At 51.8% G+C, this 26,928-nt stretch overlaps 7 protein-coding genes and 1 non-coding gene across 8 annotated transcripts; 5 read left to right on the top strand and 3 right to left on the bottom strand.

The window, feature by feature from the left end:
• Positions 1 to 7,873: 7,873 nt before the first annotated feature.
• Positions 7,874 to 9,844, bottom strand: N0V96_009946 (uncharacterized protein; the record flags this gene model as incomplete). The annotated part of the gene is made up of 7 exons (XM_065758794.1): positions 7,874 to 8,011; positions 8,061 to 8,251; positions 8,322 to 8,620; positions 8,689 to 8,967; positions 9,026 to 9,100; positions 9,184 to 9,562; positions 9,634 to 9,844. The coding sequence occupies 7 exons, from the start codon at positions 9,842 to 9,844 to the stop codon at positions 7,874 to 7,876; spliced, it is 1,572 nt and encodes a 523-aa protein (XP_065612561.1).
• Positions 9,845 to 10,522: 678 nt separating this feature from the next.
• N0V96_009945 (uncharacterized protein) lies at positions 10,523 to 12,087 on the top strand (the record flags this gene model as incomplete). The annotated part of the gene is made up of 4 exons (XM_065758793.1): positions 10,523 to 10,854; positions 10,920 to 11,126; positions 11,182 to 11,425; positions 11,491 to 12,087. The coding sequence occupies 4 exons, from the start codon at positions 10,523 to 10,525 to the stop codon at positions 12,085 to 12,087; spliced, it is 1,380 nt and encodes a 459-aa protein (XP_065612560.1).
• Positions 12,088 to 13,942: 1,855 nt separating this feature from the next.
• Positions 13,943 to 14,728, top strand: N0V96_009944 (uncharacterized protein; the record flags this gene model as incomplete). The annotated part of the gene is made up of 1 exon (XM_053197361.1): positions 13,943 to 14,728. The coding sequence occupies one exon, from the start codon at positions 13,943 to 13,945 to the stop codon at positions 14,726 to 14,728; it is 786 nt and encodes a 261-aa protein (XP_053045239.1).
• A 1,429-nt stretch (positions 14,729 to 16,157) lies between these two features.
• On the bottom strand, positions 16,158 to 17,154 carry N0V96_009943 (uncharacterized protein; the record flags this gene model as incomplete). Its single annotated transcript, XM_065758792.1, has 2 exons — positions 16,158 to 16,659; positions 16,760 to 17,154. The coding sequence occupies 2 exons, from the start codon at positions 17,152 to 17,154 to the stop codon at positions 16,158 to 16,160; spliced, it is 897 nt and encodes a 298-aa protein (XP_065612559.1).
• Positions 17,155 to 17,812: 658 nt separating this feature from the next.
• On the bottom strand, positions 17,813 to 17,897 carry N0V96_009942. Its single transcript has one exon. It is a non-coding gene; the product is annotated as a tRNA-Arg (tRNA).
• A 619-nt stretch (positions 17,898 to 18,516) lies between these two features.
• On the top strand, positions 18,517 to 19,524 carry N0V96_009941 (uncharacterized protein; the record flags this gene model as incomplete). The annotated part of the gene is made up of 1 exon (XM_065758791.1): positions 18,517 to 19,524. The coding sequence occupies one exon, from the start codon at positions 18,517 to 18,519 to the stop codon at positions 19,522 to 19,524; it is 1,008 nt and encodes a 335-aa protein (XP_065612558.1).
• A 1,064-nt stretch (positions 19,525 to 20,588) lies between these two features.
• N0V96_009940 (uncharacterized protein) lies at positions 20,589 to 21,405 on the top strand (the record flags this gene model as incomplete). The annotated part of the gene is made up of 2 exons (XM_065758790.1): positions 20,589 to 21,176; positions 21,217 to 21,405. 2 exons carry the CDS (start codon positions 20,589 to 20,591, stop codon positions 21,403 to 21,405), a joined length of 777 nt encoding a protein of 258 aa, XP_065612557.1.
• Positions 21,406 to 22,934: 1,529 nt separating this feature from the next.
• On the top strand, positions 22,935 to 24,374 carry N0V96_009939 (uncharacterized protein; the record flags this gene model as incomplete). The annotated part of the gene is made up of 4 exons (XM_053197365.1): positions 22,935 to 23,119; positions 23,188 to 23,431; positions 23,499 to 23,947; positions 24,014 to 24,374. 4 exons carry the CDS (start codon positions 22,935 to 22,937, stop codon positions 24,372 to 24,374), a joined length of 1,239 nt encoding a protein of 412 aa, XP_053045243.1.
• Positions 24,375 to 26,928: the final 2,554 nt, after the last annotated feature.

The following is a 26,928-nucleotide window of genomic DNA, read 5'->3' as shown; positions in this document are numbered from 1 at the left end:
ATGGTAAAGTCCCGGCAGGCGAAGATATTCACATTCACAAGTCAATCTTCTAGATGACCCGAAGTGCTCGGCATGAGACCTACACTGCCTTGTCTGGCCAAGGGCGGGTTATTGCTCGCCCGACTCAGCATGTCCCGAATCACCCCGGTAACACAGGGGCCATGTTGACATTACTCTTCCTCCCTAAACCTTATCTTGCAGACTTACATGCCTGCATTAGGATGGTCCTCCCATCCGATACAGCCGGTGGGAGCCATCCTCTAGATTCCCTAAACATGGTCGCGTCACACGCCATCAAAATGTTTGAATAATGGACCTTGTGGCCCGGTGTTTCTGTTATCTTGGCAAGACGAAGCGAAACCAGCTAATGGCCGGATTCTACATTTGCATCGCGATATCGCGACGATGTGAGGCTCTTGGCGGCTGTGTTTTCTGTGTTGAGTCTTTAACAGACTGGCGGTGATGGGTTTTACAAGTGCGGAGGCTCTGCGAGATACTCGACTGGGTAATTGAGCAAGTCCATAAAGCTTTGGAGAAAAAAGACGTTTTACCCAAGCCTAGCCAAGACTTGATCTGGAGCAACTTTCCCCACATGTATGTAAGATACTACTCTTACACAATGATTCTAATCTCACACGTCTGGAGTTGACGATAGAAAGTACCTTATGGGGAATTGGATTGAGTCGTTCATCTATTTGGTTGGAGACATTGAAGATGCGCTCTTCCACAGCCATAAGCCTTCCAAGTAAAGTAGTCAAGAACACCGCTGCTTCTTTCAGTCGTCACCCAGGCATAGCTTCAAGCAGAGGTGTCCCGACTGCTTGATCTTCTGAGCGGATTATTCCGCTATCCCCGAGTCCCCTCCAGTGGACAAGTCACCATTATACTTCACATAATGTACATGGCGCTAGCATGTTTTTATTCCCCGACAGCTGCGGCTGCAAGTCAAACATCTCTCTTTCTCTCATGTTTAAAACGTTCCCTTGCTCATAGGAAAACAGGAGACTGCTGCACTGATTACAGCTTAATGATATTACGGGTATAGACGTAATCACAGTGCTTTGACCTAGAGATGCGAGAATAGGCAATATCTTATACGGCTTATGACGCCGCAATGGCAAGCTTGTTGCGCACGCTGCTCGGTATATCCACGTAACAACGAAGGCCAAGACGGGTGACATGGAAACGCAATGCTACTTCCGGACTGTTAGCAGCTAAAAAGGCTAGGATCAGTATTGATTAACGATGCTATACACTTCAGGGATACCTTGGTTCTTCACTGCTCCCGGGGATATAGGAATGATCAGCTGCCCAGCGGACTTGACGGGGATGCGGTATGTCCTCCGCAGTTCCGCTAGAGGATCGGCCCTAATGCTTCGCTGACCTCTATGCCAATGCCTCTTTCAGCCTAGCATGTTTCAAACTCCGCAAGAGGAGCGGACAGCTTGAGCGGAGCCTTGATCTTGTTATTCTCAGGAAAGAGCATGAGTCGGTAATTTTCGTGATATTCTCTCGCCAATCGAGAAAAAAGCAGTACGGCAGTTTCGTACGAGTGCCGGCAATACCAATGCCCGGAGTCAGCAGTTAATGATGAGGCATCCACGGCGTGCTGGGTCGTGCCGTAATACCCGAGACGGATAGATTCCCGAAAAGTCTTTTTTGCTTCCAAGGCGGGGTTCAAGAAAGAACGGCGTCTTTAGACGCCTGTCAGGCGAAACTCATTGCCTTTTTTCGCTGGACAACTGTATTGAAATCAGACTTGTCTTGTAGATTGACTTTGGACCCCGATGAGAAAACCCCTTATGCAAGTGACTGACACACGATGCCGCGTTCATTGACCCAGGCGGCAGGCATATGTGTCAGCCTCGTGAGAATCAAAGAACTCTATAAGAGCTCTCCATAGACGACTCAGAGTGAGTGTACTGGCCAGAGCCGTGGAGATAAGACCGGGTGCATGCTGATGATGTCTGAGATATCGCCACGTTCATGGTCTAATTTGGCTGTGTCTGTGGGTGGACTCCAGTTCAGGATCATTCTCATCACCTTGACAAGTCGTTTTCCAAGAAGAATCGTCTCGTTCTTGAGGATAGCAGGAGTTGTATACTCTACTCGACAACGAGAAGCGAACGAGAATTTGGCCGTACATTCATGTTGTCCTATCACGATGTCGCGCGAATCCAGGCCACTTCGCATTGGTTAGAGAACACATCCGAAAAACATGCACAAGCGGGATTTGCCATTTCAACGCGACTGACGCATCTTCAAAAGCCAGTGGATCCGATCCGATGAAAGTGCGAGAAGTTCGCCTCCTCGCAGCCCCAAACGAGCGTCCTGGAGCCAAAAGAAGAAGATTGTACCGTCCATTCTCCACTAATTCGGTTCCGAAGGAGGTCAACATTGCTCGGACAGCACGGTCAGTGCAGTAGTCTAGATGCTGCAGAGAAAAAGTCAGAGCACGGTACCGCCGACTATCAGACAGTTCGCGGACATCATCCGGCGAGTGTGCCCCAGAGTGGGAAAGTCGAAAAAATGGCAATGTCTGAAAACGCGTTTACGACTTTGGGATCTCGGACTGCACTCCTAACACGTTTCCCGTAACAACTCAACATGGCCTCATTCCTCTCGTCCAAAGCTCGATGACAGTCACTGATCAGATCTATGGTCCAAAGGGAAGAGGTTTAAGGCTGACAAGAGTCATGTAAAACGGGGCCAGGAACATATCCCATTCGCGCGCCTGTGCTGGTGTCGTCGGGTGATCAGGGGCCGCATTCCCTGGCTTCTAGTCTAGTCGCAAATACGACGTTGCCTTTTCCCATATCTGACGGCAAGAGTAATGCTACGATTCTGGGATGAAGGGCGAACACTCCGTGGCTAATCACGTATAACTCAGGCCTGTCGGTAAAGACATCATCCGAAAGCGAGACGCTGGCTGCTCAGATCCCAACACGGCGTGCAATAATAGTAGACTTTGCATCTTGCATTCGGCATCTTGTTTGAAGTTTGGCGGGATAGCTAAGACGAGGAAACCGACCGATAGATAGGCCAGAACGTTCTGTTAGTCACACGAACTTGACTTTTGCTGCATACTCGTTTGCGATCCAATGAAAACTCCAGTAATGTGCTTGACGACCACGTTGCAAGAACTTCACTGTCGTCGGAAGCTTTTCGGATCTTTGCTAAAGCTCCTCCCACGTGGGTACAAGATACTGGCGCCGATTCGAAAGTTGTGTTGAGTTTGACTTCTCATGGTCTTCGGTACGATCTCAAGTTTCACAAGATCCGCGTGGTTCTCAGTATAGGCACGGTACTAAGGTAAGTAGGTAAAGTACTACACGACAGCTTCGGCCCCCACCGTCCTGGTCGAACTAGACATATCGGCGATGGCAATAAGTGGATTTCCCCGGATTGATGCGCGCGGAACCGTCTTGGCGGCTATTAAAAAATGCCCGAATAGGAGGATTTTAGCCTAAAACTCCACTTCAGGGAAGATTGTGAATTCCGGGGCGAACACCTCTTCACGACCTCGGAGGGAACGGGTGTATTACTGACCACTGCCGCGGCTCGTGGAGTCAAAGGTCCCACTGTAAGGGGCAGTATTTCTTTCTGTCGATTTATCATCCGCTTCAACTCAGTCAGGGTCGCCTTGGTAAAGTCCAACCGTTCACGGTGTCTCAGCAGAAAAGGCGGAATTTGGGGGCGGAAACAAAGGCGATTTGCGGGAGACGCACGTCCACACCAAGGCTCAACTCGTGGCATCACGTCGTGCTCGGACAATTATAGGTCCAAAAAGGGAGGTCGAAGAGCCAATGAGAAATCTCCGAGTCATCAACCCCTGACCCATGAGGAGGGTTGTGCTTCAGAGACGCACTTAGACAGTAGACAGGCCAAGAAAAAGGGAGGCTTGAGTCATCCCGGTCCGCGGGACGCCGAAGCCCACGAGAGTCCGTCCCGTCGAAGACATACTTTAGCCTGGAACGATTTGGAACGGGGATGGAACATGCACACTTCTCTTTCGCTCCCACAGCGAATACTAGAGCTCGATGGCGGTACACACACATGGCGAACTCTAATCGACAAATCTTATGAAAGATCAGGTGTTTACCATAGCGCGGCGCGCGCGCGTCTAGAATTCAACTTGTCTCGGAGAACTGCTGATTGTTTCCCGAGTAAATCCGAATTGAAAGAAACGTTCGCTTCCCACCCCCCATGACCAACGAGCTGAGTCGTTTCTATGACTCGGATTATTTCCTCCATACGGCTGGGATAACGGTTCTTGGCACGAAAGCATTGTCAGATGGTCTTTTGGATTTGCCGCTTGACGGCTGATGTTGAGGCTAGGGTGGGTTCTCTTTTAAGCTACAGACGGTCCCTGGTCTGGACGCTCTGGGCCATGACCCCCTTGACATTGAATCTTTGAGGCTCTGTGGGATGGTATAACACCGAAAGACAACCCGTCATCGTATTCTTGATGACATTCACACGCAGCTGCGAACCGTCGCTGAACCCATCAACATTGCGGAGATGAACGAGTCGGAAGATATAGTAGACCACTATGACTCGGATAGCTCACCCTACTCGGTCCGTCCGTTACCACCAGTTCTTCGCCATGGCCTCGCCGCGGTGGCGACGATGGGCTTTCTCTCCTTCTTTACCAGCCTGGGTTTGTTGACGTTTCTCACGTACAAACTGATACAATGGCAAAACGGCCCACCGACCCCGAAGAAGGAGGATCTCATCATCAAGGTTGAGTCACCGAAGCCGACAGACGCAGCATTCATCATTCCAAGTAATTGGACGGCGGCAACTGAAGAAGATACTGCAAAGAAGCAGAAGGAGACTTGGTGGCAAAGAGCTATTAATGAGCCGCCGAACCAGTTTCTCGTTCTCATTTTCAACCTCCTACTCGCCGATATCCAACAAGCGCTGGCCTTTCTACTCAACGTAGAGTGGCTGACTAGAAACGCCATTGAAGTCGGTACAGGCACTTGTTGGACCCAAGGATGGTTTGTGTCGACTGGCGACCTGGCGTCTTCTGTGTTTATCACGGGTATCGCGATCCACACCTACATGTCCATCGTCTCGGCTAAGAAAATTCCGACATGGGCCTTTCACACCGCAATTGTCATGATGTGGAGTTTCGTTTACGGGACAGGGATTCTCGGCGTTATCATCACAGAGAATGGGAAAAGTGAGGGCGGCCTCTATGTAAGAGCGGGCGCTTGGGTGAGTCAGCCTTGCTCATGATCATCGCGGCAACAGCACATCATTAACACGCAACAGTGTTGGATCAATTCCAAGTATCAGGACGTCCGGTTGACACTTCACTATCTTTGGATCTTCATTTCACTGATTCTGACGAGTTTGATCTACTTCATAATATTCCTTCACCTGCAGAAACTAGCTCGGCAAAGCGGCGGGGTCATTCCTTGCTGTGGACACTCGGCAACGGCACCAACGCTATCAAATTACAGCGGATCAAGTTCAGGCACCGCGTCAAGCTGTGATAACCACAGCACAATGTCGAGCTCCTTTTGGCGTCCGATGTGCTTGACGTCGATTCTTAGACGATTACCCAACATTCCAGATTATGCTCGTCAACACACCTTTCTCTTATACCCCCTCGTCTATGTTGTCTGCACTATACCTCTGGCTGCTGGCCGTCTTGCTTCCATGACAGGGCACGACGTATCGCTCGGATACTTCTGCTTCGCAGGAGCAATGATTGCTTGTAATGGCTGGATGGATGTTGTTCTCTATTCTTCAACTAGACGATCCATTGTCTTCTCATGCGAAGGGCCTCCATCACAGGAGGTTGGCTTGGAGACATTCTCATTCATGTGCGGCACACCTCCCAAATTCGGCAACACAACCATCGTCATGGGTGGCCCGACCTCGGAACAGAAACGGCTGCGGCGATATAACAAGTGGTGCGAGAAAGTTGCCCGAAAGGGCCCAAAGTCAGGCGGTTTGAGGGCGCTCAAAGTTGATAGCGCCGAAAGTACGGAGAGCATGAAAGGAAGCATGAAAGGCTTTGGGATGGGAGAGGGTTCTGTCATGGGCATGGCAATTCAATGCGAGACAACCACGACAGTCTCTGTTGAGGTCAACACGCTGGCACCACCCACTCGACCGAAGCTTGCGGCTAGGAAGTTGAGTGATGCAAGCAACTACAGTGCTGGCTCTTCTACAACTTTGGGAAAGGACTGAACTTCCAGACTCGTTGGAGTCCGGCTACGTTCAAGCACTTGGACCGTAAGATGATGACGCTTATTAGACGACTACATGAGGTACACGTGTACAGGCCTTAGCCAGCTGGCCTAACTACAGCTCACAGGGCTACTATGATATACCCAGATATGATTTGCAACTGTACAGTACAGTAACATCAAATGTAACATTTTTTTCGAAGCTGAAGACTGCCCTATCCTTCTGTTTACTCAAACCTCGATCATCTCCGGCCCGAAAAGCACAAAGTTGGTACCTTGCGTACGCTGCAACCACCTCGACTGAGATCGCGGAGCTTACCGATCGACCCGAGAAGTGAGAAGACGCATCTATCCGCAACAGGATCGTGACAGAAAGTAAGTCTGTAATCGCCGACCTTGACTTCGCTGAGTACGCCGTAATTGGGCATTCATTCAAAGTCAAACCTCCCTCTCGATAGTTGAGATGACGGGAATAACCTGACCTATGCCTCTCCGTATGATAAATCACTCCATTGATTGTCTGATTTCCAATACCCCATGAATCCACCTGAAGGTATTGGACTAGGGTTCCCGGGCGAGGCATGCTAGCTCCATATGGGGTCAAGGATAGGGATTCACATTTGACTGCTGACAGCTGCGATGTGAAACTCTTGGCGTTTGGTAAACAAGGGAAGCTCCTCCCGTAGATTCTGACGTCAGAAATTTTGACAATAGAGTTTTTAAGGTGGTTTCGAGATGTGGTAGTCCTCCTCCGGTCTCGTTCTCGTTGAGTCAAAAAAGACGGACAAGTGGATATCGGACTATTGAAGGCCGCGACATCCCCGAGGGAATTTAGGAATTAGCCCAATTTTTTGCTGTGATAAGAGATAATTACTGGGCTAATGTCAATGCGGAGGACCTAAGTCATATTAAAGAAGTTTACTACGACATAATTGTACTCGATGTGTAAGATAAGCACATCTCCCACTCACAGCTCACCTCAAGAATTATCGTAGCACGAGAATGCCTCTTCGGTAGTCGTGACCCGTGGGACTTCCGACTGCCTTGCATACCTTACTTTCAGTGCTCCAAAATCAATTTGCTCTAGATTTAATCCGGCAACCCAAATTCATTGTAAAGTAGATCTGTTCACGGAGATCTACGTGGCTGTCGCCCGTTTCCAGGGGACTCGGCGCCTGGATGCGATTGGAAGCTCAACGAAGGAGGTTGGACGTTCAGGCCGCATCTAAACCATCACGCGATTAGTCCCAAATGCAGACTGGTTGAACTTATGTGGGAGCCGGGTCTCCACGTGGATCACACGCCCGCTGGTTCTTGGCCAGGGGCAATCATACCCTTGAGTGTCTCTTTTTAGTGTAGGTAACAGCTCTTTACAGCATCAGTCTGTGGGCTGAAGTTTGTACGCCGAAGCTTGGGTCGTACGGAGCACATGCAACTTCTCGCCAAGAGCGGATGATCAACAAACCTCCTTGGCAAATAGCTCCGCCACGAAACTTACAAAAAGAGTTGCAACGACGCGACTGTGTCTAGTGGTCATGCTGCCAGGGCAAGTTTTGTAACCGTCTCTGTAGGCTACTTCCGTCATAAGGTACACTTGAGGAGTGTAACAGTTGAGCATATGGATTGCGTCCGCAGTGAAAACGTAGCAACAACTCTATAGAGTAACTCTACAATTGTTGCTTTTCCTGGAACGCTATTTCGCCCTTCTCGTTGAGCATCTCTTCAGCCACAACATTGACTCGACCCATCTGAGCATCTTTACCATCGAAAAGCAGCGCGATCTGCTCCAAACTAGGTCCCTTGGTCTAGATAACGTCAACAAGTAGTTCATCCTGATCATAATCAAGAGCTTACCTCGGGGAAGAACAGGTACACAACGATAAACTGGACGATGATCCAGCCAACGTAGAAGAAGTAAAACTTCCAGGACATGGCTGCAATGCCGAGAGGATTAACATAGGTATTAAAAGCTCCACAAATACCCGCGACAAGAGAAAACATGGCCATGCCCTTGGCGCGGATGGTGTAGGGAAGGATTTCGACAACTAGAGGGTACACGGCGCGTCAGCGTTTCAAAGGCTAACCGTCCCTTTGGGGCACTGGGCTTTGACCTACTGTAAAGCATTTGTGCCCCCGTCCAGCCTAGGTTATGCACACCGCTGTAGAGATAGATGAATGCTACGGTGGTGTAACTTGCGTGGCGGTTCCCTGTCTCGACGTAGGCGCCGGACGTGGCCGTGATGACTGCGAATACCACCCACATTCCGGCCATACTTGTCAGCATGAGGGGCCGGCGGCCGACACGCGCCGGGAGGAAGGCGAACGCAAAGGAACATGCGAAACTGAACATCTGAGATGTTGCAGTGATCAATGTTGTCTCGATCTGCTTGGTGATACCTGCGCTTTTGAGCATGCTAACGTGTATCATGCCGTGTTAGCTCTATTCCCAAAATTCTGTGGTCAACTTTTTGGAGAAACAAACCTCCCCAGATAGTACGATACTAGCCCATTCCCAGACCATTGTTTGCATATCCCGCACCAGATGATTATGAACGATCGCCACCGGTTGCCTGGGGTTGCGAAATGAGCCTTGAGGTGGAAAGGGTTCTTGTTCTGCGTGATCTCCGCTTCGATAGTTTCTTTGATCTCGGCATATTCGTGCTGTACAACTGCGTCGTCGGCATCACCTGCGCCGTGGTACTCTGTCAGGATATCAAGCGCCGTCTGTTCCTTGCCCTTGCTGCAAAGCCATCGAGGCGATCTAGAAGTTGTGGCTCAGCTACAGCTTTGAGTCAAGTACTGGTTCTTGGCAAACTTACTCCGGCAAGAAAAAGAGTCCGCAGAGCACCATCGCCGATGGAAACGCCTGAATCAGTGTCGGCGTTCTCCACGCCCTAGGGATGGTGAAGAACTGTCAGTCAGTGCACATGATTTTCGGCCTTCGCGTGGAAAGCTTCCCCGACGAGCAAAAACATACCAAGAATCCGAAATTCGGAAACTCCCAAAGGCTACCCAGGCAGCCAAGATGGCCCCGACACTGTATGTCGTGCTGCTCAATGCCGTCGCCGTGGCCCGGTGGGATGGGTACGCCAGCTCCGTCATCAAGACAGTCGAAACGGAAGAGCACATGACTCCTCCCATGCCAAGAAGAATACGGCCAGCGATGAAGGCTCCGTGGTTCACTGTCGCTGTGCAGATTGCTGCACCTACGATACAAAGGCACGAACCTATAGCGATTGCGATGCGTCGGCCGAGCCGATCTGCGACAAGGGGAATGAGGATGACTCCTAGGATGTTCCCGATCCAGTACGATGCGCTCATGGCACCTAGAAGACTCGCTCGGGGGTGGTCAAAGTCTGACCTCTACCCTATCAGCATGTCGAGAAGTGCACGTCGAGAGGGCCCAGACAAACGGTGAATGACTAACCATCTTGCCATTTGCTAATCTGTTGAAGATTGTTGATCAAGGATCCGTCGAAACCGTGAGCGACATCGCCGAATAGGAGGAAGAAGAGACCGAAATTGAGGGGACGGAGTCCAGGATCTTTTAGCCACGATGTTGTCTTGGTATTGAGAGGTGTCGTCGACTCTAGAGCCTGACGGTCGTCGCTATTCTTCAACTTGGAGTTCCAGCCCATCTTTTTGACTCTCCAGCAATTCTCCGATTCGTTAGAAATTTCACGTCGGTATTATCACTCACACGCGATCAAAGGTGCTCGGAACATAATCTCAAAATTGTAAGAACATTGCGAAAACAAACTTCGTCTCTGTTATAATACTCAATGCTCTCATATCCATACAGTCAAATCGATACGAGCTGTTTGCTACCACGTTGACGGCTTGGCTGTCAATCTTGCCTCTTGGCCTCTTGTCCTATTCCTTGGTTTACGGGTATCGGTTGGTTGGCAAAATCGACTTGGAGATTGCCAACGCGGGGAAAGAAGCTGTAAATGGCCCCAATTGCGGGGATGCCAGGGCTGAATGGTCTCCTTTTCGTCCAGGTCGGTCACCCGCAATGGTTTATGGAAGTGCGGGGCGTTGTATCGGCGCATCGGTAGTCGGGGGAAGATCCGGGGATCACAGTCGTATCGGCACATCGGGCGATTCGTCGCGCGGGGAACCGTCCATCCTCCTCCACTCGGCCCAGTTTCCCCCGAACCTAACCGGAGGGACCTCGCGTACGTCACCGTGATAGATTATGAAAGTGATTGGAGGGGCACTTCTTCATACAAGCCTCTGATCTGTAGTATCGCATATGCTAAACGGCATCCAAGACTTTGCACACGCATACGCCTGGCAAGGTTCTCAGAAGCGACATGAGTTCTCAGTTGAAGTTTCTTGCCAAGTCCGAGTTGGCCCTGGACGCGCGGCGAGAGCATCGGATCAACGCCAATTCTTTCCAGCAAGATGCTCTAACGACCTTTAATGGATGGCAGTATACCTGCTTTTACACTCACAAAGATGCGAGAAGCAACGCCCTCTTCGTCAGCCTCGCTCGGCGACCCATCCGCGACTCACTCGGCAGCTGGGAGACCTTGACGTTTGAAGACTACGAGCAGACTGCGGATGATGGGCACAACACCATCTCGATAGGAGTCTGCGCCGGAGATGGCACTATCCATGTCTCATTCGACCACCACTGTGATCCGTGAGCCATTCCTCAGACATCATCTTCATTATATGGGGCATTGCTGATGAGTCTGCTCCATGCAGCCTGCGCTATCGCATGTCAATACCAGGCGTAGCGACGAAGCCGGAAGCTCATGAGTGGAAAACCTCACTCTTCAGTCCAACCCACAATCAGCTCCCGGGATACACTCGCACAGGCCAGCTGGGAGTCGAGAAACTCTTCTTGGAGACTACATACCCGCGCTTTATCCGCATCGACGACGATCTCCTGCTGAGTTATCGCATTGGCATGTATGTGACTGGGAAACAGTGTGCAGATATGAGCTTAAGACTAACTGAGATGCAGTGCGGGAGCAGGCTCCGATCACCTATTCAGGTACAGGAGCAAGGATCAGTCGTACTCCTACGTCGGACAATTTCTCACCGGCGTCAACAATAACCCGTATATCAACGGCATCTCATATGCCAACGGGCGCATACATGTATCTGGCACGTATCGTGGGTTCGTATGGTACGAAGGCGTGGACGACCCAGAGGCGCGAACGCACACTGTCCAAGCTGGACCTAATGGACCGGAAAATAATCACAATGTGCGTAAAACCCCAGCCTGCCTGTGGACGGGTCTTGCAAAGAGCTCGGCTGACTTTGGATCTAGCTCTTCTATGTAAACAGCGACGACGGTGGGAAAACATTCAACAACACAAAGGGCGAAAGGCTTGCGAACCTCGAAGTAGGCGAGACCGTATACCCCGACAGCGAAGGGCTCATCGTCTTCGACATCCCGATGAACAACGGCATTCTGAACCAGGAGGCGCAAGCGGCAGATGACGATGGCGGGTTCCACGTCCTGAATCGAGAAAACGAAGTTTGGATACACTATTACCGCAGCCCAGAGGGGCAATGGAGCCGCCACGCGTTGCCCGCGGACCTGCAGCCGACCCGGACTGGAGCGCGCGGGGATGTCATTGCTTTGCCGGGCAAGAAGACCGTCGTCTTTGCGCTGCCGGGGAATCGAGACGATAAGCTCACCGTTCTCGGCGCCAGGTTGCCCACTCAGGCTCAGACAGGGACTGCGGATGGGGAGGTCGCGCTGGACTATCGCACGCTGTGGCAGGCGGATGGGTTCTCCGGCGAGCCGCAGGTCGAGACGTTTGAATCTGGGTCACAGCAGGTGGTTTCGATTTACACACGAACTGAGGAAAAGGAAAGAAAAGTGGTGGTGTTGGACTTTGCTTTGGAGAAGGATATCTGATTTTCCTCCACATGCCCAACCTATCAGGTTCTGCCATTCTCAATAGATAATCAAAACAATCGCCAACATGGGCGAATTCGAGCAGCGGTAAATCGCAGGAAATTTGTGTCGCTTGATTGTGTCTTTGAAACCGACACTCTAGATGCAACATGACGTTGGGTTGCACAGGCGAAAGAAGGAAACACCTAAATAGTTGGGCGCCGTTTGTCCCGAAAGCGCAAACGGGCGAGGCGGTGTACTTTATTGGACTGAAGAAAGCAAACATGGTGGGCCAACGCGCGATAGGACCTGCGTGAGTGAGACAAAAGGAGATCGTCATGTCCGAGATCTCTCTTCATCTGCGCCAGGATGGTCAACAATATTGAGTCGAATTCTTTCTCTCCCAACTTGCAAGTTGCGGAGCCTCTACACCGGGAGGCAGCCAGGAAGTACTCCGTATCTGGTGGCAATGCAATGGGGTGCTCCCCCGGGATTGAGCGTCGGACTCACCAACAAACCCACTCGTATGTCGTGCTTGAAGAGACGCACATGAATGGGAACCATTGGCACAGGCGAGGCGAGCATGAAATCATGGCCCAATGGCCATGTTCCACGACCGATGGGCTTCCAAGACTAGGGCCAGAAATCCCATTCCCCTCAACTTCGACTGTAGTGGGCAGTGCAGGCTGCCGCACCCCCGGCATGGGAGCAGTTCACTCCAGATAGCGGCAGAGAAGAAGAGAAGAAACGAACAAAACCATCCGATCCCTGTCTTGCGCGGCTCGTTCGCTGGCCAGCCACCGGGAGTTCCTGAGACTCTGATAGGCCGCGGGTTGGTGGGTTGCGCATCCCGCTCCCTCCCCAACTCTCCTCTTTGAGTCCCTTTCTCCTATCACTGATCAGCCACACGGGCAACCCCCGGCACTCGTCCGGGATTTTGCTTTTTGAGCCCCGTTCCGCCAATGCCGCGCTACTGTGCCTGACCTCGTGTTGGCGACCCGACAAGGCCAGGTCCGGGGCCAATTATAGCGCACACGTAGCCAGTCAAAACCCCTGGCAGCCCTAAGGCCCCTCCTCGCTTGGGCTGGTTTGTTGGTTTGTATGGCTTTCTCTAGGGGGAAAACACGCGCTCTCCGGTTCTCAGGTCCCCTGTTTCTGTCGTCTGTTGTGGATGTTGCCTGACACTCTTTGGCGAGGCGTTCGTGGACAGCCCCAACGGCCGAATCACCAGAGAGACAGTTGTCCAGCCATCCTTTTCGAACGTTCAGCACCCTGGCCTTGCGAGAGAGATCCCACCCCGATAGGCATGCTTACTAGCTTGCCTCTCTGCCCATGTTTGCTCCTTTGAGTCGGAGAGTCCTTGACGAGTCCCGTATCCGAACTTTCTTTCCTCGCTTCTCATGCCAAGGGTGGCAGGCATGGCGTGCAGAAGAATCACCTGCAGGCTTTTTTCTTCCTCCTGCGGGATACGGTGAGCGAATGCCGTGTTCCTGGCGTTCCTGCGCAGTCATGGGACTAGCAACGTCCTGCGTCCTGGGCTGCCGACGTGGGTTATTGTCTTCTTGGGAAGCTGCATGTTTTAAATAGAATACCGCCTTTTTTGACCCGGCTTGCTATCCTTAGTTACTACTGTGAGGGGAGAGGTAGTAGGTGTGGTTTGCTACGTGTATATACAAAGCCTTCCGGTTCCCCCGCGAGCGATCGTCGCACACAAATTTTGAAGCGGTCAAGAATTTGCGCGCTCATCCCACTTATTCTCGCTCGTCCACACAGTCGTTTTCATGTACGCACCACGTTCGCTCTAATAACTGGAATATTAATTTCTGTCACTCGCTATAACACAACGCCACAGCGTCGTAGACAACCTATACACAACATGATCATTCCTCTTCTCAATACGAGGTCCGGCGCAAAGACCGACTCCGATCCCGTAGCTGCCGACTTCACCGCCGGAACGACCACCGGCGGCGGCCCCAGCCAACAAACGCTCATAATTGTCTCCACAATCCTCGGCTCCGCGTTCCTCTTCATCATCGCCATCATCGTCTATTTCACGATAACCCGTCGCCGCCGCAAGAGGCAATTCGCTGAAGAATACAAAAATGCCTGTCTTCGTGATCCGGATCTCACGTGGGAGGAGTACACGCGGCGAACGAAACTCACGCAGTCGCGCATCATGCTAGCCGAGGAGGAGTTGAGGGACACGATTATCCGCAAGTCGCTACAAAATAGGTCATCCGTCACCGTCACACCCGTTCCCGGCGCCGCCTCTCCATATCTAGACACACCCACCGAGCCCGTCTCACCACCCGCCAGGACACGGTCTAAGACGTGGCATGGACACAGCAGATCCAAGACGAGCATCGACGCGGAGGAAGGTGAAGGGTTGCTCATGTCCCTTCGAGGCGACTGGACCGAGCACGAAGCGCGCGTCGAGAGGACGTGGCAGCTCCTTCACAAGAAGTACCCCACGAGACGGGTGACGCTACCGGTGGAAGAGGAGTCCGGTGGTCCGATACGGCCGCCTACGATCCGGTTGAAGACGCCACCATTGCTTTCGCATCCCATGTTCCGGGGTTGGAATGCGGAGAACACCGTAAAGCACTCGAGCTTACCGACTTTGCCGACCGAGCTGGAGAAGATGAGGCCTGCACAGATTTGATGGAGTGATGGATTAGAAGTAATTTTCATGTCTATAATGTCTATGACGTATTAACGAATAATGGATTTGGCCCGGACTTGGCCCAGGGCGGCGTTTGGTCAAGGTATATATGAAGGGTCTGGGCTACAGGTACAGAGATATCATGGGGGCTATGCCTTGAACTGCAAGATTTGAGATCTTGTAAATATCAATAACAAATTTATAAATTAATCTCTTAGGACGAAGCGACTCAATTAGCGTGTTGTGTTCAGCTATGGAAGACTGCGGCACTACAGATACTGCGATCATCGAATCTACAGCAACATCGTATAGCATGCGAAGCAACAGATCGGTGCTAAGAACGAAATGATAATTGCATGCCTGAAGGTAACAATTATGAAACTAGTCGTAAGCTCTATCCGCATCAGATAGGTTTAGTCATGATCTAGGCCTTGCAGGAGAGCTGTTCCTGCGAGGAAACCTCGGGTTCAGTTTGATGATGCTGCTTCCTTTGGCAAGGACAATTACGTGAAAACAAAGATGACTTGGCAACATGGTTGTACTCCCACATATGTCGTCCACGTTGCTAATGTTTGAGCTAGCATGCTAGCGGTCTTCCTCATCTGTTACCCTTCAATCACATCTGAGTCCTGGCACTGACTGTGACCATCAAAGGTCCCGCCAGATCACTCACCCCAACGCTGATCAGCTCCGGCAAGACCCCGTGGAAGCTCCCATTCGCAGCAAGTCCCCTATTTAAAGGATCAGCTAGTTGAAAGTCAAACTCACGCAGCAAAGTGCTGGTCAGCTTGTATATGTTGGATTGCGCCAGCGTTTTGCCAAGACACTGACGACCGCCCAGTCCAAAATGCATCAGATAGCGGGCGCGCGCAGCTGTCTCTGGTCGCTCCCACCTTGACGGGTCGAAGATGTCGTGGTCGTCGCCCCATACTTGCGGATTGTGATGGAATGCGTGATTGCATACTGCCACGGATGTCTATGACTCACAATGTTAGCTCCATGAATTCACCACTGTGAGTAGCTCTTAAGGCAGAGTAAGTTTTCTTAGGGCGAAGTCAAAAGCACTTTAGTTTGATCTTACCCCTTGTTTGATGTGACGGCCCGCAACCATGATTCCTTCAGGAGCCGTCACACGTCTTGCCAGCGGCATCGTGAATACAGGGGTAATGCGGTAGTTCTCCTTGACACATGTCCTAAGGAATGGTAGGGAGCTTTCTACTTCGGTGATTGAGTAGGCGTCTTTCCCATTGTCCAGAGAAGTCAGGTTTTCGTCCACTTCCTGTACACACTTGTTGAGTGCGTCTGGGTTGTGTAGTAGATTCCAGAACAGAAGTGTCGTGGTTGCGCTAGTCGTATGTGTTCCAGCAATACTACGAGATGGAGTCAGCATGCGCCGATTGTATAACTTCCCGCGTGCTTGGAGTTTGACCTACATCATTCCGAATGCCTCGGCCTCCAGATCAACCCTCGCAATCTTCTCTCCGGTGTCGGGATGTCTGGCCAAGATGAGACTAGTCAAAATGTCTTTTCTCTGCACCTTGCCCTTATTCTCGTCTTCTTCTACTTCCGTCAATCTCCTCTGAACGCACTCAGCCGCCAGCCCAGCGCACTTGGTTCGGCCTGCAAACAGACTCTGCAGGCCGGTGTTTGGTACTTTGGGAAGCCACTGCTTGAGGGTTTGTGTCATGGCCGGCCACGCTCCTAGGGTCGAGCCTAGAAGCGTATGCGGGATGACGGGCGGTACACGAGACTCATCGCCTGAGACCTGAACCCCGAAAGAGCGACTGAAGGCTAGCTCGCCGAGCACGTCAATGGTGTAGAAGTGCAAGAGTTTCTTGAGATCAAAAGCCTCTCCGGTCTTTGCGAATTGTGAGATCTTATCACGAAGTATCTTAATGTTTTGATCCAAGTACTCTTCCATGCCCTTCACGCTGGTGATGGAGAAGCTGTGTGACATGTGACGTCGTCTGATGGAATGCAGCTACGTTCCGTCAGCATTTCAATCGCCAATTTCCATATAGATGCGCCGACTTTCGCACCTCTGTGGATCTCATGCCAAAGATGTTCGGTGTCTTGGAGCCGAATGCATCGTAGTACTCCGTCTTGGGCATCCGCTGGCCACCCTTTTGATAGACCAGCGGGACGACCTCTTCGGCGGTGATGCTCAACTTATCCGGTCCATATCGCACGAACTCGCCATACTTTTCGTGAAGCTCGGTCAAGTTGTAAGGCTGCTTCAAAGACAGGAACTGGTTGACCTGCCACAGATCCGTGATAGATGCCCAAAATGGGCCCGGATAAGCAGCCAGGGGATGAAGGAACCTCTGATAGACGACGTAGATCACGGCGCTAGTTATCGTTAGACCCAACAGGAATCCCGAAAAGGTGACCTGGACATAATCTGAATCAAGTATAGAAGATCTCATCGTGCCTTCAGTATGCCCAATCGTGATCTTGTAATTTGCAGTGAGAGTAATAGGAGACAGAAGCGAGGAAGCTGTGCTTATGATGTAGCTCCGGCCCCGCGTTGCCGGAGCATAAATACCATCCGAACCGCATCTGCCGAACTCTCCCCGCACCAATTATCCCGATCAATCCGAAACTCGCGGAGGGAGAGCACTCGCTGAAAGCTTTACGACTACGTGAGTCTAAAATCGGGGTAGCTTCGTGAGGGGGAGGCAAGGATATTGCTTCCAAGATCGTTCATAGACCCTGGCGCCTCTGGTTCTATTCAACGTGCAAGACTAGGGGCTTTTCCTTGCTCGCTGGGTATAGTCGATCAAAACATTGTTTGATATGCAAAGCATTCCATTGAAGGATTGGATTTGTGAACTTTCCGACAACATGCACGCTAATTTCTGATTGTGAAACGATTGTCGTTGAGCTTCAGCTCTCATCACACGCATTTGACCACCGTTGAAAGTTGAGTTTGGCTAGCTATGAACAGCCTTTTGATCACGGGAGGAAAAGGATAAACTCCTCACTTCAATTGATACCCAACAACTCAATGAGCTTCATTCCATCATGTGGCTGCCATTTCACTTGAGGTCGAAAGTGAGGCTCTAAATATCGCAAAAATGAAACCGACCTACGTAGGGATCGAACCTACAATCTTCACAGGGTGACTAGAGAGCCGAAATGTGACGCGATGCCATTTCGCCAGCAGGCCTGGTCGATGAAATTCCGGCTGAGTTTAGCAAGCATGTACCCTATTTAGTTGGTGAGCTTGGACCACTTCAGTCCAGTCGCTTGGTCACTGTACGCAGCTGCATGTAAGTGGGTTAGGGGACAGTTGGGGCTTCAGATACTAACCCAGGGAGAGCCAAGCTGGTCATGAAAGTAATGATGATGCGGCAGCTGTTAGAGGTGAAGGAGGATTATCATTCGAGCTGACCATCTCCTTGGGGTATCGGCGAAGGATCGAGATCTACACCGGCAGTGCGTATGCGGGTGTAAGACAAATCATGCGGACCGCTCCGTGTGCCGACGGACACCCGCTGACTACCGCTGTTCGGTTGGTGCTGAAGCCTACCGGCACCTCATCGTCTCCGTTGAGCATCGCAAAAAATGAGATGAGAGTCTGTACCCCGGCATCTACCTCAGTGCATGGGAACTGAGCAATAGCAAGCCCATAAGTAAAGTAATCTCGGGATATTTTTTGCATGTTTTAAAAGGTCTCCCGGTGTTCTCTTTTCCCTTGGGCTCCGAGACTCAGACGTGTATCTCTTCAACTTGTTATACTCCAGTCTCGTCAAATCTTCACCACCATCTTTCCTCCAACCGCCACAATGACGAGCATCCGGAAAGTCATCATCTCCCAGTACGGCGACGTCGACGTGATCAAAGTCGTCACAGATGTCTGCCCCCCACCGCCCCCCGGCGAAATCCAAATCGCCACAGAATACTCTGGCTTCTCCGGCGCAGACGTCAACATGCGCAAGGGCATTTACCCCTTCATGAAGAAAGCGCCCCTCACACCAGGCTACTGCCTCGTCGGCACCGTCCGCGCCCTCGGCGAGGGCTCCAAGAACTTCCAAATCGGCGACGTCGTCGCCGTCCTGACCAAGTACGACTCCGAAGCGGAGCTGGTCAACCAACCCGAGAAGTACTGCATCCGCGTGCCCGACGGCGTGGATCACCGCCAGGCGACGGCGCTCATCTGCGACTGGAATACCGCGTACGGTATGGTGATGCACTCGGCGAGGGTGTCCAAGGGCCAGCGGGTATTCGTGCACGGGATGAGCGGCGCCGTGGGGTTCGCGCTCATGAAGCTTGCGCAACTGCAGGGCGCGACGGTATACGGCACCGCGAGCCAGCGGAACCATATTGACGTTCGGCGCGAGGGCGGGATCCCCTTTGTCTACAGCGACAAGAACTGGATGAAGGAGATGAAGGCCCTGGGCGGTGCGCACGCCGTGTTTGACCCGCTTGGCTTCGAGAGCTTCGATGAGAGCTACTCCATCCTCGCCGAGGACGGCACGCTCGTCGGGTTCGGGAATAACAAGGCTTCGTTGAACGAGGGCGCGCCTCCACGAAACCCGACGGGTGCGCTGTTGAAGCTTTTTGCCAGGAATTTGAACTTGTTGACGAAGAGGAGCACGACTTTCTATGCGTTGAACAGGGACTCTGCAACGTATGTGCCTAATGTCACGGCGTTGTTGGATATGTTGAGGACAGGGACGATTACGGTGCCGATCAAGTGTGTTTGGGACATGGAGGATATTCAGACTGCGCATCGGCAGTGGGGTGGTGGCAGTGGTGTTGGATCTTTGTTGATCAAGGTGGCTAAGAACTAGTGCCTGACAAGAGGTTGTCAAGAGGTTATGTCTTTGTTCACGATCAGTGTGTGTATCTGATTTTAAGGAGTTCGGGTAGAGTCTGCAACCGAAGTGTTTATAGATAATGACTTCTGTTCGTTCTCGCGGCGTAACTTATATCTTATTTATCAAGGAGATTCGTAGAAACAATTGGAGGGATATTTGAGTAGTACCAACAACATTTTCATGTTTCTCAATTTGGCAATATTCGCCTCCATTCGCACCCTTCCGTTCAGAGAAAGTTTCGGAGCACCCCCTCAGTGCCCGGCCCTCCACTATCCGCCTTTCGGCCCCGCCATTTTGGTTTACGTTCGACTGATGTCGCAATTCTAAACGGTCAAAATAGGATCCGATAAGGCCGGGGCTGGATTTATAATACAAGTCATCTGATGTTGACTCTGGAAAGACTCTGAATGGAGATAGTAGATATATCAGTCCTGGTATCATCACCTTCCAGACCATCTGTCCGAAGAAGAAGTTCAATGTTCAAAAGTTTGCCATATTGCAGCCGACAGTCAAGATCCTGCACAGGAAACGTACATCTCACCGCTGTTGCCCAAGTCAGGATGTCGAGGAACAAGGCTGCCTGGCTTGCATGTTCACAAACCTACCCATTCAAGGTCCACGATGCTCCATTCCCGACTGCCGGGCCAGGCGAGGTAGTCATCAAAAACGTCGTGACAGCTCTGGTGAGCAATATTTCTCATTTAAATCTAACGCTATTGAGGTTCCCTTTCTAACACTCCAAGAGAATCCTGCAGAATGGAAGATTCAGTAGGTACTCCGTGGTATACAAGCTGGGACAATTGCGACTGACGTGGCCCAGGGATCTGGGCATCATTGTACAGAAGTACCCTACCGTTCTCGGGGCAGATGCAGCAGGCCTCGTCGAAGAGGTCGGCGACGGCGTGACACATCTCAAAAGAGGGCAACGGGTCATAGGGTACGTCCCTGTCACTCGTCTAAGAATGCGTGGCCGCTAGCTAGATTTACCTACCTACCTAGATCTTTTAGTCAGTTGCCTGTCAAGTTTAACTGACACCATGCGCAGATACTGCACCGGGCTGGGCAAGCAGAACCATGAGTTTGGAACCTTTCAGCTCTACAGCAAGGCAGACGCAAACCTCGTTTCCCCAATCCCAGATGATATGAGCTTCGAAAGCGCCTCGGTCCTACCTCTTGCAATCGCAACAGCCGCGGTAGGCCTCTACATGAAGCAGCATCTCAACCTACCCTTGCCATCCCTCAACCCGAGCCGAACGGGCAAGACGATCCTCATATGGGGTGGCGCATCTTCTGTAGGAGGCACCGCGGTGCAGCTGGCCGTCGTATCAGGGCTCAGAGTCGTTACCACAGCTTCACAGCGCAACTTTGATAAGGTGTTGGACCTGGGAGCTGAGGTGGTTCTGGATTATCACTCCGATACCCTCGTATACGACGCGCTCAAGGCGTTGTCTGGGGCGGATCTTGTCGGTGTGTATGATGCGATCTCGGGCCCGGAGTCGCTGAAGCCCATTGGTGCCATTCTGGACCAAATTGGACCGCGAAAGGTCTGTGTTGTGTTACCAGCGGAGAGCGACTATGGGAAGAACGTGGAGATTAGCATGAGTAAGCGGGCTCCGAATGCCATGGTGAACGAATGCTGATCTTTTAGCAGTGACTGCCTATCAGATAACACAAGATCCAGAGGAAGTGCAGAATCCCGTCTGGAGAGATTTTGTTCCGGGTGCTCTTAGGAACGGCCAGCTGAAGCCGAAGCCGGACGCGGAAGTCGTTGGCAAAGGGCTCGAGTCGATCCAAGCCGGGCTGGATGTGTTGAAGCAGGGCGTATCTGCTAAGAAGTTGGTCGTCCAGCTCTGAGCGTTGCTCACAAGCAGAAATCTTTTTTCTGCTCTCGCTTGGTGTGCATGGAGAGCTTTGGCAGCCACGGGTAGCCTCATGCATGATTCAATTGAGTTGATCTCATCTTTTTCCCATGGAACATGAAGGTTCGCACTAGTGCAAAGGCATTGAATTGTTCAGAGGAAACAATTCTCCGTTTGATGTTCTGGTTTCACATGTGAAAAAGCAACGCGAAAGAACTTTTGGTTGGTGTTCCGATCTGCTTCTGTCGTGGACGAGAGCAGACCTTGGATGTCTTGCCTCATCGCACTCACCTTGGTAGCAGCCCTCGGTGAGGATCAGGTGAGCAGGTGTGTCAGATGGGGAATAGCGACGGCGGGATTGGCTCGGTTGACGCCGATCTTGGAGACAAGCAATGAGAATAAATGGAGACGGAACGGAGGGACGGACTTCGGCGTGGGAGATGATCCATGTCATCAGTACATGGCACGTGCGTACCCCAAATGCAGCCAATTGCGGAGGGTGAGCTGTGCGTGCTTGCCCCGCCATGGACCCATTCCACATGTCGCAGCTTGCAGCAGGCAGGTGCAGGCAGGTAGCTCCCACTTTGGTGCTTTCCCATGCTGACAGTTGCAGTTCCAGGTGCAGGCGCACTTTCTCCGAAGCAGCCGGCACATCGCACACCGTCAGACGATGACATACCACAGCAGTACGTACCCTGAACCCCTCCATCCTCCAGATTCGGCCCAAAATCAAGGCCAAGGCCGTGAGCTGGCTGCGCTCGGCCGATGCTGCAGACTCAAACCACACACCAGACCAGACCAGACAAGACACCGGACCATGTTTCTACCGCAACTCTGAGTCTTTCTTTCCCTGCTGTTCGTTGCGTTACCTCATGCCCTCCTCCACTTTGAATAGGGTACATACTCCTTTGACGCCTTAGCGAGCGTGTTCGGATAGCTTCAAAGGCACCACTCTACCGCCCATCTACCGCCTCATACCCTCGTACGCTACCTTACCTTACCTTACCTTGTTCGACCTAATTATCCAACCATCTTTACCCTGCCCTAACTCTGCATGCCCGAACCACAGCTTGACACCTTCAACCGCAATGACGCCGCAGGCATAGCAGCTCTAGACTCCTACAAGGCACCGATGCTCACCTAACCTGACCGTCATCGACGAATATCAACACGCCTACTCTCGACTTCTTCCACCATCCTGCACTCAAACGAACCTCGAACGTTCTTCCGTTGCCCCGCCCCCGGTGATCTTGATCGACCGTCTCCTCCCCCGACCCTCCGACCCCGCCGCGCCAGGCATCACCCTGGCTGTCGACTGTCCAGCTGCTCGTCTCACATGCTAGGTCGCACGCGACGTCACGGCCAACTTTTTCACCACCGCGCAACGAAGTCGTCGTCCCTAATAAGCCCTGAACCGATATCCCATACGTTTCGGGTGGTCTCCATCCTTTCGACATCATCCTCATGCCTCTCGAATCTCCCCTTCAAGGCTACGACCGAACAAATAATCCCATAACCGCCATTATGGCGACCGACGTCCACAAAACCGATGCGAAGCGCGATACTAAGGTTCCTGCGCCAGCCCCCAACGCGGGCCTGGCCAGGAAACCAAGCGATCCTCATCCGGCTGGTCGCGTCAAGCACAGCCTAGTAATGCAGGTCCTTCGGGGCTTCTCATTTGGCGTTTACTTCGCTGCTTGTTGTCTTGCGTACGTTCTCCTCAAAGATGCTTCGTCAACCTTTGCGACAGCGTTGTGCTAACATGCGTCGCACGCAGCATCATCACGACCCAGCTCTTGGGCGTTCCACTATACTGGGCGAATCGCGACATGTTCTACTCCTACATGGCTCTCACGAAGCAGTCTTTTGGCCTGACTATCACTGCCATGACGCACATTTGGAGCAGCACTACCATCAGGATAAGCGGCGATGCGTCGATGAACGGGCAGATCCAAAAGACGGCGGACGGAAGGGTCCAGTTCAACTTCCCAGAGCGTGTGGTGCTCATCGCAAACCATCAGGTATGATACACCTGGACTATGCGACATATGCAATATCGAAGACGGGGATACTAACGGTGCTGAGCAGATCTACACCGACTGGCTCTACCTATGGTGGGTGGCCTACGCAAACTCTCCGAGCATGCACGGTCACATCTACATCATTCTCAAGGAGTCGCTCAAGTACATTCCTGGCGTCGGCGCTGGCATGATGTTCTACGGCTTCATTTTCATGTCGCGCAAGATGTCGACCGATCAGCCACGACTTGCGCATAGACTTCAGAAGCTGAAGAAGCAACATGTTGGCGCCAACGGGAACAAGTACCTCGATCCCATGTGGCTCCTGCTCTTCCCCGAGGGCACGAACTTGTCCACCAACGGTCGCAGGAAATCGGCCGCGTGGGCCAAGAAGAACGACCTCAAGGATCCTGAACACGTGCTTCTCCCCCGGAGCACTGGCACCTTTTTCTGCTTGAACGAGCTGAAGGGCTCCCTCGATTACGTTTACGACTGCACAGTCGCATACGAAGGAGTTCCGTAAGTGACGTTTTCTCCCCGCATTCGTTTGCGACATCATATGCGACACGCACTAACAGCATTCAGCCGCGGCAAGTTTGGCGACCAGTTCTTCACTCTCACCAGCACTTACTTCCAAGGTCGCCCCCCAAAGTCGGTTAACTTCCACTGGCGCCGCTTTCGCCTTGCCGATATTCCTCTAGATGACGCCAAAGTCTTTGACACCTGGCTTCGCGAGCGGTGGTACGAGAAGGACGCCATCATGGAGGAGTACCTTTCTACCGGACGGTTTCCCGCGAGCGAGGATCTTAAGGGTGGCTTCCTCGAGACGGAGGTCCGCTTGAAGAGCTGGATCGAGCTCGGGCAAATCTTCGTTGTAATCGGTATTGCCGGTCTCGTCTTGCGCATTGTCGCCAACTCCATCACGAGATTCGCTTCGGTTCTCTAGAGTAGAGGAGCATGGTTACGTCGAAAGACTTGGGTAACGACGTCGTGTTTGGGCCACTTTCTGTTCATCGGCGCTTGATTACAGGTACATATGCTGCGGCATGGTTGTTTCCAGAGAGGCTGTGAGTTACGGTAGCGAGTAAACTTGGGGACATGGGAGCTTCGGCTTGAGTTTGATGGCGTCCTTGGAGTATTCGGCGTTGGGCTATCCAGATTATGTCTTTGATACGAGGTACAGACTATAGCGTATCATTTATATCAGAATTTTTCATAAGGCCTTGACGCCCCGAATCGATCTTCCCCTACTCAAGATAGTATTGGGCTAAAATCCCTAATTGTCGTTCCCTTTCATCCATGTCTTGTTTTGGTAAAGTCTCAAGGACCGATCCGTGAGGGCATATTTGCGCCGGGGCAGGTATCGCATATGTAGCTTTCGGTTCATACGTGTTTAGGTTTACATGGTCCCTTGCTTGCCCTTTCGTCGAAGATGATGCGATAGGCAATATCGGTCGCCGGCCCTGTTGGCGCTACGCGCGGTCTTCATGCCCGGTCTACATCTAATCCCTCCAACAGTTACGATGAGGGCGATTTGTCTTCGTATCGTTCGCCGTGAGGTAGTCGATGAGGTGGAGTCGTGGGGTTGGGTCGGCCTAACGAAAGAGCTTAGTGCTATTTGTTGATACCTTGCGATGGGTTTGAGAAACTCGAGATGTCCACCAGCCTTCAAGGACGCGTGGTTACGAAGAGGCTCCCTCTTGAAGCTGGCTTGGAAGCGCTCGGTCTGCCGCAGTAGGGTCCTGTCCAGTTGGAAATAAGGTACTAGGAGACGAAGATCATGTATCGGACGGTGACGGCCTTCTTAGTACGGGTGGTCGCAAGGATGACGAGCTACGTGATTGGGGATTTTCGGACATAGAAACTTTAACGTGATATTGTTGCTTCCTTTGAATACAGTTCTCGCAGTATCTAGATGATCAGATTCGAGTATGACTTTGGAATGATGACCTGAAAAGAGGTAGGTGTGGTCGAGGGCGTGTACATCAACCGAAACTTCACACAGTGGAAATCTTCCGTAGCCCAGAGTCCACCATCTCGATCGCGCTCCTCTGTTTCTTGAACTTTTGACATGCAAAACCGATCAATGAGCACAAGATAGTGCGTCTGCCTAGTTCGCTGGTATTGCACTGATTTGGCCGCATGATAGACCTGGCAATTCAAGGCTGGCAGACTGGAGGGCTGTGACCTATTAGTACAGGCTTTGACGACTGAACGTAAGATATATCCATGTCTTTCTCGATCAAATTAATAGCCCGGTAGCTGGCTGGCTCAATCCAAGCTGCGGTCTGCAGCTGAGGCTAGCGTGAGCTACAATGGAAGCCTGATTCGGCCTTCCTGCACATCACGCATTCGTATCGCCCTGGCCTATTGCATGGGCAAACGTGGCAATGCCTTCCACTTGGGCTAAAGAGGCCAACACTATGTTGTTCACAAATGGTACCTAACCAAGCATCCTGATCTTCAGCTTGGTTGTACTCAAGTACTTAGCCCTGCCCTGCCCAGGTGATCGATCCCTTAGTACTACTCAAGTCACAAGGGGCTCTTGTTTCACCTGGTCATTGGTCGAGGCTCACTCAACGAACTCTATGGAGGATACCTTGCCAACAAACATTTTTATCGAGTATGGCTACGACCTTTCATGTACTGAGTCTCGTTGGCCTGGCAGCTGATCAGTGAATTGGGATGATCATGGATGATAGATCTGTTGAGCTAAAGGCCCAACAAAGCTTTCCGGATCCCAATGCTACTCAAACCCCATGGAGAGACTTGAGGTATAAGCCTGATAATCTACTACGGCTGTACCCTTGCCGCTTGGACATTGAGTCCTAGAGACTGGGCCACCTCTTGCGGAGGGAAGTGCAAGCTGCAGTCTTCCGCCCACACTGTCCCGTGTCGGCATGTGGGCAACAGCGCCCTAGCCCAAATGGAAACCTCTTTCAATCTGTTGGTATTCACGGACAATTTCCATTACTATAGAAATTCTCCGACTCACAATTCGGGTGTCTTTACTCGTAATTCCCTTTTCCGGGTACTTGCAGGTTAGACCTCACAGGTCCCGGCTGCTTAAGACCAAACACAAAATAGTAGGCTAAGCTCTTGATCTCATTTGGCAGGTCTGCTAGCTGCTACCTTGACCCGCCCACCAGGCCAGCCCTTCGCAGAGAGCGCAAGGTAGACACATGCATGACACATCCAGCCCTCGTAAGCACGCACATCACACATGGCGTTTCCGTCCCGTCAAAGTCGGTCTGTTCCTGTGGGCGGTAATGAAAGGTCTGCATGACTCGACTTTCTCGGTGAGATCTTGCCGATCTGGGAAGTATTTAACGAAATCTATGGGCTTTTGACATGGAATAACTACCGGGAGGGGCTCTGGGTCTGAATGAAGATACCAGATCATGGACTGGTGGAGAGGCGGCATATGAGCCGTCATTCCTGATGCGGAAATTAGACGCATATGACTGGAAGCACGTGGGCCCAAGCGAAGATTGTAAGGT

The sequence above is a fragment of the Colletotrichum fioriniae genome (genome assembly GCF_027942845.1).
Source record: "Colletotrichum fioriniae strain IMI 355084 chromosome Unknown scaffold_13, whole genome shotgun sequence".
NCBI classification, from domain to species: domain Eukaryota; kingdom Fungi; phylum Ascomycota; class Sordariomycetes; order Glomerellales; family Glomerellaceae; genus Colletotrichum; species Colletotrichum fioriniae.
The sequence above is the reverse complement of the archived record's forward strand: the minus strand, read 5'-3'. Positions and strand labels throughout refer to the sequence as shown.